Below are 18,433 nucleotides of genomic sequence, written 5' to 3' on the forward strand. Positions count from 1 at the left end.
TAGAATGCTTCCTGGATGCCTCCAATTACAGGTTTCCCGTGCATGCCCAGTTAGACCCGTGGAAGACCCAAGACACACTGATTATATCTCCTGGCTGACCTGAAAACGCCTCGGGATCCCCGAGAATGAGCAGGAAAATGTTGCAGGTGAGAGGGAAAATGTAAGTCGCTTTGGATAAAAGCACCAGCTAAATGAAATGTAATGTAAAGAGAACCGTGGGTCAGCCTGCTGGGCCTGCTGCCACCACAACCTGACCCAGGATAAGCATATGAAAATAAGTGGATAATGTGTGAGCAGGTTTTCCCAAATCTTGACCAACTGTGATTTAGATATTATAGAAATAAACAATTAATCAAATGTGCTATTGCATGTAACCCAAGGTCTTATAGAATTGTCTTTTATCAGCACTCTGACCGCTGATAGTTTGATATATTTGATGTTATAGGGTTCCAAGTAAGCTGTTTTCAATCCGTCTACAATTTCTAGGTGCATCCTTGACAGACTGCATCCATATTTATGAAGACACACACACAGTCCACCTCAGGTTTGTGCAAGTGCCAAAATACTACAAAAAAATCCTTTCTAATCTGTGAGTAGCGCTAAACGCCATCTCCCATCCTGCTGTTAAACAACTGCTGTTGACCATCCTCCCTAATCATTACTAATATTATGCCAAACACCATTTTTCTTTCTGTTGCTGAAGCAGTAAGATACTGTAAGTCTTCCCAAGGTTCTGTCTGTAGAAGGCACTGCTCCTCAGTTCAGAATTTATGCGGAGTGTTCTGTCACATTTTGAAAGACAAATAAATCAGCTGATGAATGTATTAATGCCAACAGAAGAGCCAAGAAATACTCAGAGGGACGAATCAGTGAGACTGAGGACAGAAACAACAACCTGTCAGCCGGCCAGCATTTCTGAGATTATAGTGAGACATGGAGAAAAGCTGATGTTGTGATCTTCGCAATAACTCACGTGTTGAGTCTTGGCCAATCAGCGTTAAGATGTCTAAAGCGGCAGTATAGGCCAATATATATATATATTATAACGTACACCCAGCGTGTCAATTAATGGCATTATTGTTTGGGCATGCTTTAACTGCATGATTTTTTTTGTATTGGGAGGGGTTTAGCACCGCCGCACACAGGTGCTGCACTTTAAATCCCTCCCAGACGTCTTACGGCTTTCCCAGTCTGGCCCGCGTGAGGTAAATAAAAAATGAAAAATAAATAAATAAGATGCACGCCATAAATGGCACTGCTTTTACTTTGTAGGGGATTTATGTACATGTTTCCGTTGCCTTACTGAAAAGCTCTTATTGCTTTTGTATAAAGTTGATCAATTGCTGGTCTTTAACATACACCTTTAATAAGGTAAACAACAAACTCAACATGGACAAAAGACGGAGTGGCTTGTCCCTCACAGGGACCCTTACTATTGAACACACTGTTTTTGTTGTTCTCTGATAAAAAATAAAAAAAACAAATGTTTTTTTTTCTGGTAAGAAAAAAGAAACCAGATTTTTATACGAGATGTATATATGTTAACTTGCTGTTGCTCCAGAGTGCCTGTTATATTGTTCTCATAACAATTACTTTAAAATAAAAGCATGCAATATTCTAGTTTTAACTTCATTATTGAAATAAATCGCAATTAATCGCAGAAAAATCATGCGATTAATCAGTTACATTTTTGGGGCAGAGGCAGAAGAGTTGAGAATTGCAATTTGAGCTTTCAAATGTACAGACAATAAAGACTCTGGAACACGAGTTGTAAACAGGGATTCTTTATTTGCATGCAAGCGGAGAGCAGTTTAGACTCACACGGACTTGTGTCAGTTTCCAGGTATTTCAAGGTTTCTCCCTGTCCATCTGACTGTCTTACAAAGAAACAAAAAAAAAAGGTTAATAGAACCAATGAAAATGAGCCGCACCCTTAAAGGGGGGGCCAAAGCATTCCTTTTTTTAATCACCTAACCAAGTCTTATGATCTTGGTGCAACTATTAATAAAGTTTATCCACAGGTGCAAACTTATCTGTCCACCCACATCCTGTATCTAGGCTTTGAAGAGAATAACAGCAATATTTCAAGATAATTGACGGGGAGCACAGTTTAAGCTTCCACTTTACCATTACAATATATATATATATATATATATATATATATATATATATATATATATATATATATATATATATAGCACATCCCATCAAATGTTACCTTTTGTTCCTCTATGCTAGAGTAGTGCGTTAAACAACATGCTAACGGTCAGCTAGCTAACGTTAATATCTGCTATCATTATGGACGTTGTGATTGGTCACAGGGCCCATTAACATGCGCTGTGATTGGTTAGTTTGTCAGTACACACTCAACTGAATTCTGATAAACTTTACAACCCCGTCGCTGAACTTTTTTTTTAAGGAGAGCGGATGGACTTTGTCTTTATTGCTTTTTGTGTTTTTTCATCTGCGGTGGCGTTGTGTTGATGGTGCTGTTTTTACGGTATTAGGCATGTGTGCCAGTCAGGATGCGCAACATCGGTGGAGGTGTCTGAGAGCCGCTGCATCAAGGGCATTGGTTTGGTCTCAGCTTTGGTAGGAACCCCCACCATATAAAAAAAAACTTAGTTGATATTATGTTGAACAGGCTAACTTTATACAAATATAATAACATTTGTGTAACCTGGAACTGATTCAAACATAATAACAGTAATACAACCTTAGTTTAAATACAAAACAGTATTCTGCACCAAATAAATACTAATAATAAATAGTTAAATAAATAAATTCAAAACGGCTAAAATGCAAACATGTCAATATACATTAAGAGTATATTTTATATTCAAAATCTATAAAAACCTTTTCCCAGTTGTGGAGTGAAAAAAGACACAAATTAAAAGATGTCAAATAAATCTATTCTGCAGTACTTAATAGTCCATACATAAAGTACTTTCCTTCTTCATGCAATTATAAGCTAGTTGTATTTTCTTTTCTTTTGATGTCTATTTAAATACACCAAAAAGATACATCTATCATCCGTCTATCATTCACAAAAAATTAAATATTGGCCTACATCTTTAAGATCAATCTTGTCCAAAGCAACCGTAACTTCTTGAGCTGACTTTGCTGTACTTGGATGAATTTGGGATCAGGCTAGTGTGTTCACTCATGTCAAGACTATGTTACATCAACTTCCTTGGGTTCAGATTTCATGGCACAGCCTTGTTTTCTATTCAACATCACATAATTCACAATATAATATGCTATAATATGCTAAATATGCTATTTTATATTTTTTACTGATTTAATATGACTGTGTCCATTTCTAATAATTTACTTTAAATGTGTGTTTAAGTTAATTCACAAGTTGTTATTCCAATGTTTGAGAACATTGATTACCTGTACACACACTGACTGAAGGGAAGACAGTATTGTATTGACCCTGTAAAAGAGAGCACTTTTTCTCTTCACAAATTAGAGTACGAAGACGTGCAGTATGCAGGCTGGAGACCAAAACGTGTGCTGGTGTTCAACCTGTGACTTGTTTTAATAAAAGTTGCAAACTGAAAAAGAACGTGTTTGTGGACAGTTCGTTTTAAGGGTGTAACACTGACATAAGGTCAGATTCCCCAAATGTCCTTCAATTGCATTGCTAATGCAAGATAATTCTTAACAAAATTCCATGAGTAGGATCTCATCTGAAGCCCTGCTGGTCCAGCTGCTGCTCCCTCAACCTGCACTGCATCTTCACTGGATTTATGAGTTTCCTGAATGCATTTCAAAATCATGCAGGTTTGCACTGTGTGAGTAGTTAGACTGCTACTAGCTAACTAACAACAACCTGGCTTCTTTATAGCTATTTATGTGGTAAAAAAAACAACTCAGATGTCTCTTTTCTTTTTTGGTAGCATTTTTTTATCTTCAAAGCACAAAGGGGTCAACAATATCAATGCTAAGACCAAACAAAATACTAATATGAGACTTTATTATTTCCTGGCGTATTTAAGTAGCTTATCGTGTCAGACTACTGTCAGCTTTCATTCTGCATTTACGACTCACATAGTGTTTCTGACTCGCCATTTTCTCACTCACAGTCTCGAGGGCGCATTGGAAAACATGGACATGAATTTTCACTCTTCTGGGCGACGAACACAGTACTATACTAGAAGAGTGAAAAATCCGTTTCCAAGTTTCTATACTATTACAGACGAGTGAGTATGCAAATATTTTGTCCAAACTTTTTTTCGTGACAAGTCCCTATGGACCCTATGCAAACCCACGCCCTCGTGCTGCATAACTGTAAGTTGTTTGGCAGGGTGTTCACTGGTGGTTGAAGTGGCTTTGTGGGTGGGTTCATGCGTCCCGTGTGAGCTCTTCCCGAACCCAGAATGGCGCTCCTTAAAAGCAAACGGGAGGGTAGGCTATCTCGTGGTGGAGCTTCACATGTTGACACACCTTGTCTGATTGTCTTCACCAAGGTCCTTATGCTGCGTTCACACAAAAAAGCGTTGCGAATTATTCACGTAAGCAGATTAAATGCAAAGTCAATGCACAGACGCTAAAGGTTACAAACAAGTGAATTTTAGGCTGGGCACGAATGTTGTGAAAAACTAGGAAAATTCATCTCCTTACTCTATCTCTAGGGCTGAGCCCTACAGAGGAAACTCATCACCTTACTCTATCTATAAGGCTGAGTTGGGAGAAATAATGTGTTAACATCATAAATAATATGGTTATGAGAAATATTGGTCAGAACCAAAAAGTGCCTGCAGCTCCCTAAAGCTCCAAGAATATCCTCTTCTTTTTCTTTTATACATTCTTTCAAATAGTTCAATGTATCCATTAGGAATAAAAACAGGGGAAATACATCCATCCTTGCCTCCTCCCTCACGGCAGAAAGAGTCTCTTTCTGGGTCAGGCACTATCACTTTTGTATGTGTGCCCTACATTTGTTATTCATCCATTGTTCAAATTCCTTGATATTCTGCCTCTACCACTCATCTCTTAACAAGCGCTATCACTTCCTTCTGTAGAATAACATCCCCCTTCTTTCACAATGAAGCCCATCTGTATTGCACATTTATAAATCACTCCCTGAATGGAAATGTAGTGCGCAAGCAGCTGCATATGCAGTCAGGCTCCTCCAGTAAAGAGCGTGTAGCCAGAAAATATAATAAATAATAATACATAATAAATAAATACAAATAAAATATTATTCCAAATATCTACAGATAGATCAGTAAGGTGTTGTTCTTTAATCGATAGTAAAAAAAACAACTACCTACAACTTGTATAGTGCTTTTCAAGTAATCAATAACTAAAATTGAACTAAAACGGTATATATCTTGAATGGTCATAGTAAAAAGCTAAAACGTTACATGTTAAAATAGTTAGACTTTTTTACTTTCATACTTTTCCACGATCTCTCAAAAATATAAAAGTAATTTCACAAGTTATTTATAAATCGCTTCCATGTTCTGATTAGAACGATTGTACCACGGCAATAATTTAGCTTCTAAATCAAAATGAACTCAGGAGTAAATAGACTCTATCCTGTCAAGTCGAGCGTATTGTCTCAGCTGAGATCAAGGCTTGATCAAATGAAGGTCATCTAACTGACTGAGGCTATCTGTTACGTCGTAGCAATCAACTAAATCTATTTTTCATCACAGCAGCCGTATAGGACAAGATGGATTTGATGCATATAGGCAGGTTTTGAATTTTGAAGTTCTGAAAGACAAACATAAAGGTCTCCCAACTGTTTGTGTTTGCTTCTCAGTAACGGCTGAGTAAATCCTCCTGACAGGGTTTTTCATAATATTGAGATAAATGACAGCATCTCAAGACTGTAAGCATCATAACATATAATAGTTAGGTATACACTAAAACCAATTTGGCAAACTGCTGCGTAAAAACATCATTGCAACTTTTCCTCATGCCTATTGTGTTGTATATTTTGCATTGTTTTGAAATTTTTGTTTTATATACCTCCTGTTAATTTATTTCCGTCTCTCTATTTATCTGTATATATATATATATATATATATATATATATATATATATATATATATATATATATATATATACACACACATATATATATATACACACATATATACATATATATATACACATATATACATATATATATATACACACATATATATATATATATATATATATATATATATATATATATATATATATATATATATATATCTACACATATATACATATATATATCTACACATATATACATATATATATATATATATATATATATATATATATATATATATATATATATATATATATATATATATTAGGGCTGGGCAGATTAACGCGTTAACGCAAGATTGATCTGGCAATCCTTTAACAGCGTTAACTATTTGATCATGCGGAAAAAAACGCTCACAAGCGGTCAGTCTATACCTGCAGCCTCCGCATCCAGATTAAAAGTTAATCGCGCAAAGCTCCTGACCCCGCGGTCTGATCCACTATATAGAGCACTTTAAAGCAGCATCACTTCTGGATCTTTACTTTTCTTTCAAAGAGGAGAACTTTCCTCACATCACAAGATGTTCAGTGCACTTGTTCAAGACAACACAGACTGGACTTTTCTCCTTGAGGAAGAAACGCATGAAAAGCACTTATTGCTTTTGTATAAAGTGAATCAATTGCTGGTCTTTAACATCTTCCAGGTAAGCAACAGACTGAACATGGATCAAAGAAGGAGTGGTTTGTCCCTCAAAGGGACCCTTACTACTGAACAGTACCTGTTCAGAAAAAATAAATAAAAAATATTTATAAACTATATATGCATGTATATTAACTTGCTGTTGCTCCGGAGTGCTGTTATATTGTTCTGCTAACATTACTTTAAGATAAAAGCGAGTAATATACTAGTTTTTACTTCATTATTGAATTTGGCGCATAATGAGATTAATTGCAATTAATTGCAGAAAAATCATGAAATTAATCAATTTTTTTTTTCAACTTTGCCCAGCCCTATATATATTAGGGCTGAGCAAAGTTTAAAAAAAATAATTGATTAATCGCATGATTTTTTTTTTACACATAGATATATATATATATATGGATTATGTGCTTACTGTGACTTCTCTCCCTGCCGGGGGGGATGCGGTCACCTGCTTCCAACGCGACTGTCCACCAGTGCGCACTGTCCTAAGTGCCACGTTGCCAGGGCAGGGATCAGCCCACGTAAAGAGCGTCAGGGGTCTGCGGCAATGTTGGCAACCCACCTGACACGTCTTATAACACGGACCAAGGAGTCTAATGCACGCGCGAGTGGCTCACACCTTGCTCTCGGCGTCTCCTTTTTTTTTTCTCATCATGTGGAGCGGCTCCGTGGGTCGGTCCCCTCAGCCCGTATGCTCAGTGGAGTGGACTGTATGACAGTGTGTCGTTAAACACAAACAAATTATTTATTTATATATATATATATATATATATATATATATATATATATATATATATATATATATATATATATATACACACACACACACACATACATACATACATACATACATACATACATACATACATACATGTTTTGACCTTTTAGATGTAATGGACGTCCTGTGTATTAATACCCTACTCTTTCAAATTGTTTCTTATAAAAATGTTTATAATCTTGGGGTAACCCTTGGTCTCATTAAGCCATCCACTGCCACATGTATCCTTATAAATCGCAAGCTCTTTAGTGGTTTTGAGCTATTGTTGAAGGTGCAGTACAAAGTATAATTTGAATCGGATCAGGGCCACGTCGCAGCCCGTGGTTACGGTGAGTTCAATCACTTGTCTCTCCTGATTTAAATTTATTCCAGAGGAGTCATCAGATGGTAAATAAAGAGACTTGGGGTAATGAGGGAACTGAGGAAAAGTTAACAGGTAGTTTTTAACATTGATCAGCACAGGGTACAACAAAGTAAAAAAAAAGATTTATTTAAATGTATATAGATATAGCTATAACAGAGTGGGCTCAATAATAATAAAAAAGTTAACTGGCGATCATAACTAAATTAAAAAGGTTGGGCTGGGCAAGTTAATAACGTGTTAACTTTTTTTGCATTGAGAGGGGCTTATCACTGCAGCACACAGGTGCTGCACTTTAAATCTCTCCCAGACAGCGTAGTTCAGACATAGACGTCTCACGGCTCTTCCAGTCCTGCCCATGTGAGGTCAATCAAAAATGAAAAATATAGAAAAAGATGCACGCCATAAATGCAATACAACGACACTGCTTTTACTTTGAAGGTGATTTATGTACGTGGGCGCACACTTCCGTAGCCTCACCCACAGGCAGTGTTGACGACTTGCCGACTTGAGTTTAAAGTGAAAGCACATATTTTTATGTAGTTTCTATTCTCAGCGAGCAGCGTTGCTGCCTCAAGCCGCTACGCCTCACAAAGCACTCACCGGCGGTCTTTACTCTTTCTTAAAGAGGATAACTTTCCACACATGAGGAGGCATGCTCAGAAGATGTTCAGTGCACTTGGTCAAGCCAACACAGACTAGACTTTTCTCACAGAGTAAGAAAAACTCAACTGGAAAACATGAAAAGCACTTATTGATTTTGTGTGAAGTTAATCAATTGCTGGTCTTTAACATGTATCTTTAAGGTAAGCAACACATTAAACATAGGCAAAAGAAGGAGTGGCTTGTCCCTCACAGGGACCCTTACTACTGAACACACTGTTTATGTTGTTCCCTGATATAATACAAAGGAATTTTCTGATACCTGTTCAGAAAAAAAGAGAACAGATTTATATACTATATATGTATGTATGTTAACTTGCTGTTGCTTCAGAATGCCTTTTATATGCCCTGATAACATTACTTTAAAATAAAAGTGTGCAATACACCAGTTTTTACTTTATTAGTGAATTTGGTGCATAATGCGAATAATTCGCAAAAAAACAAAAAAAAACAAACAAACTACTTTTGCTTTGTATCTTAGCTTGCTACATGTCTCTGGAAAAGCTTCATGGTAAATGGACTATTCTTGTATAGATCTTATCTAGTCTTCCGATCACTCAAAGCGCTTCCACATGTCATCATTCACCTATTCATATGGTTATGAAGAGGCTTCCATGCAATATGCCACCTGCATATCAGGACTAACATTCATACACCGTAGGCACAGCTACGGAAGGCATACGGAGTAGACCGGATATGAAGTACACACCTGTACTTCATATTCAGCTTCATATCCGTTGAGTGTCTCCCATCACCCTGACCTGGCTCCTTGCAGAGAAACCAGCTCAGGGCTCCCACTAATTTGACATAAAGGTGAGTTGTATATTCACGCACTTTATAATTGCTTCATGCCAGTCGTATCATTTTATTACAACATATTTATTAACTCACATTTACTACGTCATATTTGTTACGTCATATTTATTGCCCACAGCGTGAAGGCCGGTCCCTGAAAATATTGTGTGACACGAAACCGGTCCGTGGTGCAAAAAGGGTGGGGACCGCGGCTCTACAGCACTGAGCTAATGCTGGTGTTAGAATGTTAACATTCTCACAATGACAGTGCTAACATGTTAATACGTTGCCATCTTAGTTTTGCATATTAATATGGTAACGCTTGCTAATTCACACTGAAGACAACTACAGCTGAGGCTGATGGGAATTCCATTAGTTCTGCAAATATTTGGTCATAAAACAAAGTATTGCACACACTTAATCATTGACCTGAAGATGGCCTTGAGAACTATTTATCAATTCATCCTGAATGGACTTGTATGTCCATACCCAATTGCACAGAAGCTGTTGCAGAAAAGTCAGGAACCGGCTTACTACTGTTGGAAATGTTTTGATGGAATTTAAGGAACTGAAGTTGAAATCACTACCTCAGATGGAAATATTTTTATTAACTAACATGAATTAAAATACATGTAAACATACAGTACCTCAGGCACTTTGAGGAACCATAAACTTTACCTGTTCACATATCTGTAGCGAGATTCTGTGTTCTCTTGATAACCAGTCCACAAGTCTACTTCACATGGGCAGCTTCTAAAAAAGTCCTCACATTGATCGAGTCAGAGCCTGTCACAGTAAAAAGGCATGTCTACAAAAGTTGTCTGATTGCCCCATGGCCTCCCAAAGCGTCCAGTGTGCTGTCGAGCTCCCTCTCAGCTGTCCTCAGTCTGACGTGGCGGCTGTCTGTCCAGGATGCTAGCCAGTGTTTTGAACGGATGGCCCCAGTCACCAAGGGAGCTAAAATCTCCTGAATCGTCAATAACCCATGACTCTTCTATAGAGCTGAGCGAGCCGGCGACGGAGCCATCACCCTCGTAGGCGTAGGTCGCCAACGAATCATAGGGCGGGGCAGAACAACCCTGCTGACTCTCTAGCCGCAGTGCAATTAACTCCTTCATCATTTCAGCATCGCCCTCGGTCACTCGTTGTTTGTTGTTCACGATTACACTGGCCGTTTGACGGTGGACGTCAGGTGACCTGACATCGTCACAGCGGCTGCTGAGGTGCAGCAGAACCCCGACTCCGTACCCATTTTTTTCCTTTTTGAAGCTGCTGCTGTGAGAGCTGGTGTGCTGTGAATGTGTGTTGCGCAGAGTCCTCATCTCAAATGCACGAGTGTCTGCCTCGCCGCCGCCCTCATCGTCATAGTGAATGACATTATCACGGATGTCTTCTTTTGATGTCATCAGAGTGTTCTTCTCTTTGTGGCGCCTCTGGCCCACGTATATTGCTGCCATGACTGCCAGACAAAGACAATAAATGATGTTATTAAAAAATTATCCATACTGGCACAATAAATCTAATATGTTCTGCCTGACTTTGATATATATTAGTGCTGGGCAAGTTAACGCTGGGCTAGTTAACACGTTAGTATTGTGTTAACTTTTCAATCGATTAATGGCATTCATTATTTTAACATGTTAACTGCATTTTTTTTTTTTATTTGGGGGGTGGCTTTTACTTTGAAGGCAATTAATCTTGGTGCACTACTACTGAACAGTACCTGTTCAGAAAAAAAAGAAAACAGATTTATATGCTATATATGTATGTATGTTAACCTGCTGTTGCTCCAGACTACCTGTTTTATTGTTATGATAACATTACTTTAAAATAAAAGCGTGCAATACACTAGTTTTTACTTCATTATTAAATTTGGCGCATAAGGCGATTAATCGCAGAAAAATCATGCGATTAATCAGTTAATTTTTTTAAACTTTGCCCAGCCCTAATATATATATATATATATATATATATATATATATATATATATATATATATATATATATATATATATATATATATGTATATATGTATATATATATATATATATATATATATATATATATATATATATATATATATATATATATATATTTAAGGGACCATGTACAGTTAAAACATAAATGTCACCATTCAATGCACTGTACCAGAGTATAGCTAGAGCTCATTCGCATCTGCAGTCCCTTGACAAACCATGAACATAAAACACGCGCAAACAGTACAGGATAAGATACACAATACATAATTATATGTGGGGAGAAGGGCACACAATACAAAGCTAAAGTACGGCACTTGAAATTAAAGTAATAAAAACTGTTCAAAGTAAGTAATACAAGCCATTAAATGCAAGTAATACAAACTATTAAAAGTGAGTAAAACAACATTAAAAGTTTGTGATACAAACCATAATAATTTTTCTCAACGAGAACAGCGCTGACAAGCTTTCAACTGATTTTTTAAATTGTTTTTAAAAGTGCTGATAGAGCTGCAGCTCTTCACCACGTCAGGCAGGGCGTTCCACTTGTTTGTGGCTTTCACTGAAAATGATGACTGCCCAAATACAGTGCGGCGAAATGGAATTGTGCAGTCTTGTACACAGGCTATTCTAGTCTAGTGGATCTGATTGAAGTCACTGAGCGATTGTGCACAAGGTCACACAGTGGAGGAGGGGCCAAGCTATTTAGAATTGTGTAAACCATGCACACATTTGTAAATATTCCAAAGTTCGCAAAGCTCAGCAAATTATATTTCTTCAGAATTCTACAATGATGATAATGCAGTGGCTGTCTGTCCAACGTTTTAATAGTCTGCTCATACAGGGATTCCAGTGGTTTTATTGTTGTTTTGCCAGACTGCCCCCAACCCGGTTCCACAATCTACAACTAAAAAAGCCACAGATTACATTTCTCGTCGACCCATTTAATGTGGAGACGGACTGTTTAAAAGCTAGTCACAGATGACGCCGCGGCTGAGTTAGAGATGATTGATCTTTGTGAGGAGGACCAACTGAAACTTGCTTTAAGGGAAGGAAGGGCCCATTGAGTTCTGGAAAAGTGTGCCAATAGATTGCCAATAGAAGCCAGATTTGAAGAGGATTGTGTGTGTGTGTGTGTGTGTGTGTGTGTGTGTGTGTGTGTGTGTGTGTGTGTGTGTGTGTGTGTGTGTGTGTGTGTGTGTGTGTGTGTGTGTGTGTGTGTGTGTGAGGAAGGAATGGGGAATGGGGAGCAGGATCGTCTTTCAATCAGAGGATTCGCGGTTCGATCCCCAGCGCCACTAACCCGTGTCGATGTGTCCTTGAGCAAGACACTTAACACGGTCAGAGGGAAATTAATAAAAGAACACAGTCTCCAATCTCTCTGGGAAAGACGCCTCCACTGAGAGTCAAGTGATGTTCATTGGCTGCTTTCTTGATTCACGTTAAAGCCGATATGTGGTTTGTTGGTGTGTTACTAAATAGTTCTATATGTGCAAGACTACACGAAAGGAATGAAATAACGAAACATATAATCCAATGTACTGAACAATAAAAAATACATCAGTTTCTGTTTCAGCAGAATCCCCCAACAGTCCTGTATCATGCTGCAGGTGGGAAAATAACAGTGTGTTAACATTAGAGGAGGAGGGGGGTGTTGTTGCGGTTGGCTCGGTAAGTACCTGAAATCTCTCCTGGCTGTAGTCAAAGCGATATTCTATCAATAAAAACACACACACAGCCCTTCTGAGTCCCACACAGAATAAGGCACAATGAAACTGAACTGATCATCTGGGTCCGGTTTTTCAAAAGTTTTAATCTCGATCAAATTGATCCAGATTTGGAAATCTCTTTTTCTGCTATCCAGATCACGTAATCCATCTTATTTTTATGATGGGTTTTCAAAGCAATGTGGGTTTAGATTACTCTGATCTGGATTCAAACTGTTCAGGATTACCTGTGGTCTAAATGGGACCATCACAATGTAGCTATGTAAAGAACAACAGGTAGAATAATGTGGGGTCACCCCAATATGCTTTATTTGAACAGAAAATAGGACTGAACGAAACAGCAAACAAACAGTATAAACATCCTCCTCCATTGTTCCTTTGTTAGAAACAGTCTGCTCATCTGAGACCTACAACAAATAAATAAATACATACTTTACTCACAAATACAGTATGGATGATTCGAACAGGTTTCAAACAAAGATGTTTTGGATTACACTGGATAAAAGGCTTAAATGTCCGATACTTACCAAAATTAATTACTTCTAAGTTCTTCTTATGAGTAGTTCTTCTTATGAGTTTTTCTTCATCATCATCCTCATCATCATCTGCTTCATCTGCTGTGGAGAGACCAGCTTGTCCTTCAGGAGGCAGATCTCAAGTCTGGCCTTGGTTTTTCTGCAGTCGGGGAAGAATAAGCTGTTCCTTTGCTCGATAGATCTGTACTGTCTGTACTGCTGCCCTTTCAGTCTCTTTTGGCAGAAGTAGCTTATAGGCGTCATCTTTCTTTGGGTGCTTTGAGCCTCTCTCTGTGGGTCCTGTGGGAACTAGGCCTTCTGGCTCCACCTGTGATTGACCTTCTCCCTCGATTACAGGGCTGAGATTAGGAATACATTCAAGTGAAATTGTTGAATAAATATAAATACTGTAAAATGCATTGTATAAATGTTAACGAACCAATTTTAGTTACCAAGTTTTATTACTGATATCCACCATGAATCCACCCTCCTGCTGGGATCAGTTTAATCCTGATTTTTGGGATCAAAAGGATCCCAATCCTACCAAAAGGTTTTAAAAAACCCGAACTCAGGCTTTAATCCGGATCAACAAGATTGGATTACGTGATCTGAATCCTTTTTTCTTTCGCAAAACCCATTTTCAAGATTTGATCAAATTCGATAGCCGTAATCCAATCAGATTACTTTTGAAAAAACAGCTACCAGCATCTCATCCAGCTCGTTCTTATTGTCAAGGCATCTGACACCAACAGACAAAGTACTCCTAATGCTGCGTTCACACCAAAAGCTTTTTTGCATGAGTTTACTCGCTCGAGTTTATGTGATTAATTTGCTTCATTCGCTTTTTGCGCTGGAAACATTGTTGCTTTTCTGTGGCTTTACTCCATGAAAACAGTTACTATTTCTGCCATCCACCATTGAAATAACCACTATTTCGGCTTTATACTTGTTGTGGAAGTCCCACAAACGTTGGAACATCAAATGCCTTTGTGTCTGGGTTCATAATATTATCCGTAGTTGCACACAGCTCCGACTCCTCCTGGAACTGTCTGAATGACGGCCGCTACCAGCGCTACTTCAAAAGGACCAACAGCAGTTTGGTTCAGCAGTGGGAAGACGCAGTGATGACGGGCAGAGCTTCTCAATGCTGATTGGCTTTTGCCGCAAATCTTTCGAAACATGGCATCCGCTTTTTCGTGTCATTCACGCCGCCCAGCGGAGATTCGCAACCATTCGCGTCTGTATTGACTCTGCATGTAATCTACTAGGGTGAATAATTCGCAACACTTTTGGTGTGAACACAGCATAAGTTTCTGTATGAGATGCATCGAGTTTTCAACAAGTCATTATTAGACATACTTTTTAGACAAAATAATGTAGTCTAGAGACCAAAGGAACACACACAGAGGGGTGGCAGATCAGACAAACTTTTCAACCTGGAGATAAACCAAAGAGATCTGGAGTTATTTGAAGTCATGTGTTTTCATGACTAACTTGTCCAAACCTAAGATAGTGTTTTAGTTTGAATTCACAATGTTAACCATGTGTTAACAGAGACCACAGTGGAGCGTCATGAATTGGGACCCAGTGAGTGAAGTGAAGTCAGTGTTCCTGTATGTGAGAACATTAAGCTGGATCAGAGAAAGTTTGCATAACAAATGACTTAAATGATTGATGCACTCATTGTTTCAGCCTGGCATTGACCAATGAACAGTTAAAATTTGAATTATCCTTTAAGACTTTTGACCATCATTAATCCCAGTCAAATTAAGATTGCAGGATTGATTGTTGTGAATTGCTGAGGTCAGAGAACTAATTCGTGCAAGAAACAACCAGACGGGTTGTTAACATGCAGCACAGTACTCACTGCAGTTCTCCTGCACTATTGAAGGATTATTTAGCTTTACATTTTATGGTAAATTTCACCTCTAAACAAAGTGGCTCATATACTTTGGGTTAACTGTTGATGTTGATGGATGCTTGTGTTTCTGACCTCAGTGTACTGTTTTAGTTATGTCACCAGATGTCACTAATTACCACTACCTGAGCTAATTGACATGTAATGTGATGAAGGTGCCAAGTATAACACACCCATAACGGTATTGATTATATTTATTGTTGGACTATGAATGCCGGGAGCCATGTGCACAATAGTTTAAGTGGATTTGTATTAGAATAGTTGCAAAACTGTCCGCAGCAGAAAACAACACTGTTCTGATGATCATGTTTACGGACACAAACTCAGTCAGCTGTTAAAGCGACTGACAGTTGATCAGCTATGATCAGAAACAGACGTTGCTTCACGTGACGCTTTAGAGGAAAAGACATCTCATGTCTCTTAAAACGTATTTCCTCGTGTCTTCTCTGGGGGATGCTGTTGTAAACAATGAAACTATAGGCAGTAAGGTGAACCCTGTTATCGTTTCATCCTGCTCCACAGTTGTGCATTTACGCGATCTTTAGCTCATAAAAAAGAACAAGTCATTCTAACCTACCAAAAAAAAATGTCACTGAAACTAGAGTCGATTATTGATGCGGCGATGTTTTATGCCAAACTAGTTTCTTCAGAGCGTAACAGGATATTCGAGTGGCGGTGACAAGGTGCTCAGTGTTGCCAGATTGGAAATGGCATAGAATCGTACCAAAGGCTCAAAATGGTCGTATTGGGAGGATAATTATCGTGCATCTGGCAACACTAAGATCGGTCGACCAATGACAGTTCTCTCTACAGTCACAGTGAGAAGGTGAAACGTAAGAGGGATACAGTTTACAAAACTTGTAAGGGCGTAATAACTAGTTTGTCAAAGACCCAGAGAAACACAAATATCCAACGAAGCAAACTCCCGGACGTTTTTGCAATCCCTGCCGGACGCATTTTTTAGGTCTCAAAAAGAGGACATGTCTGGGAAAAAGAGGACATTTCTGGGAAAAAGAGGACGTCTGGTCATCCTAGGGAAATGGGGTTGCAACTTGGTATGCACCCAGAGAAAGCTGGATAGGGGCGACCGGGAGAAACGGATTACCCCATCTGAACCCGAGCGGTATCTCGCTATCAGACTTCTGTGCTAGCCACGGTTTGTTCGTAACGAATACCATGTTCAGGCATAAGGTGGCTCAAAAGTGTGTCTGGTACCAGAAGACCTTATGCCGGAGATCAATGATCGACTTTGTGATCGTATCATCTGATCTGCGTATGTCTTGGGCACGCTGGTGTAGAGAGGAGCAGAGCTGTTTACTAGCTCGTGGGGAATTGGATCAGATGGCAGGGGAGCTGGCTAGAAAGACCTGGAAAGCCCAAACGTGTAGTGAAAGTGAAATGGGAATGTCTGCCAGAAAATCCTGTCTGGGAGGTCTTCAACTCCCACGTCCGGAAGAACTTCTTATGTCCTGTGGGAGGTTGGGGAAATGGAATCCAAGTGGACCTTGTTCAAAGCCTTCATTGTGGACGCGGCCGCTAAGGGCTGTAGTCGGAATGTCATTGGAGCCTGTCGTAGCGCAACCCGAGAACCCACTGGTGGACACCGGGGGTGAGGGAAGTCGTCAAGCTGAAAAAAAGGGTCTATTGGGCCTGGTTGTCCTAGGGGTCTACTGAACCAGTTACCCTAGGCTGTTCTCAGCCGGGCTGACCCAGACGGGGGATATTGTCGGCCGGTGGAAAGAGCACTTTAACCCTCTTGGGCACTGAGATGCTAAAGGTGCTGGACATTGTTGAGCTGTCTTGGTTGACATGCCTTTTTAATAGAACTGGTGTCAAATTGAACTGCCTCAGTGCTTGAGTCTGGTCTTGATGTTCAAATGTTCGTAGTTAGTGGACATAATCTTTTCATCTGGCCTGGATCTCCCTCGTCCGCATGCTTTTTGCCTTGAAGGTACCGATAGGATGTTAAGAAGGCAATAGAACATGCCCTTCTCCAGGTAGACAAGCCCATCCATTGTTATGGTATGTACCAGCAGTGACAATTTTATATTGTACCTTGTACAGGAAACCTCCTTTTGTAAAAATATACTCTTTTTAGAGTGGCTATAAATTCATCCATGTTAGCCACGAATATTGAGATAGTAACACTTCAGTAATTAACACCAAAGCAGGATTTCTTCAGTCCTGCTTTCAAGCCTCTTCCTCTACAACAAAGTCCAACATTGACATCCTGATATACAGTACGAGAGGAAAAGCCTCAAGAAAAATGTGGACATGATGTGTTAGCAGCTATTAGCCCATCCTCCATTCTCCTCCTCTTGTCCTCTTTCAGCTCCAATAAAGACGGCACAATGTCCTCTAGAGGCTGTGATTCTTCTTTGCCATACTTTCAGTCAGTACACACACACTCTCTCTCTCTCTCTCTCTCTCTCTCTCTCTCTCTCTCTCTCTCTCTCTCTCTCTCTCTCTCTCTCTCTCGGGGTGAATCAGTTGTGAGAGCAGGATAAAGAATTGCTTTTAAACTGCTTCCATTTCATAGCTGCTTTATCTGTAATGTAGCACAGAACAGTTGCTTCTGCGCACACACACATTAAGACACACAATGAGAGCTGTGTACATACACGTGGCCCTGCGTGTTTCCACTGTGTCGGACGGGTGGTTATGTAACAAAGGCAGAAATAAAATGTATAGATGGTAGACATTAAGTTACACTATGTTCTGGGAAATGCAGAATTTCTTTATTTCAAGACCTTAATTGAGAACTTCACATCTTACAAAGGCACCAAGTACATGGACATAAAACATCATTAATAAATATATGACAAAATGTAACACCAAAAAGCGTTTTTGGTGTTGTCCCCGTTTACCCTGTGTCTCCCCCCTGTGTTCTGTGTGTGTGGCGTGGGCATGGCTTCCAACAACCGGCAACCTGGCTCTAACACCTGGCTCTAACACCTGTCTGCAATCTTCTCATCAATCTCTATTGTCAAATACCCCACCTTGC

The 18,433-nt window shown here is 39.2% G+C and overlaps 1 protein-coding gene across 1 annotated transcript in view; it reads right to left on the reverse strand.

Annotated features, from left to right (window-relative positions):
• Positions 1-10,088: 10,088 nt before the first annotated feature.
• Positions 10,089-18,433, reverse strand: part of LOC137803514 (cadherin-12-like) — a 50,023-nt gene continuing 41,678 nt past the window's right edge. The window contains exon 12 of the mRNA XM_068602019.1: positions 10,089-10,753. Within this exon, the coding sequence (XP_068458120.1) occupies positions 10,167-10,753 (587 nt within the window). The 3' untranslated portion in view covers positions 10,089-10,166. The remainder of the gene's footprint in view (positions 10,754-18,433) is intronic.

This window comes from Clinocottus analis, unplaced genomic scaffold, assembly GCF_023055335.1.
Source record: "Clinocottus analis isolate CAN_PGR_092001 unplaced genomic scaffold, fCliAna1.0.p SCAF_11, whole genome shotgun sequence".
In the NCBI taxonomy this organism is placed as follows: Eukaryota; Metazoa; Chordata; class Actinopteri; order Perciformes; family Cottidae; genus Clinocottus; species Clinocottus analis.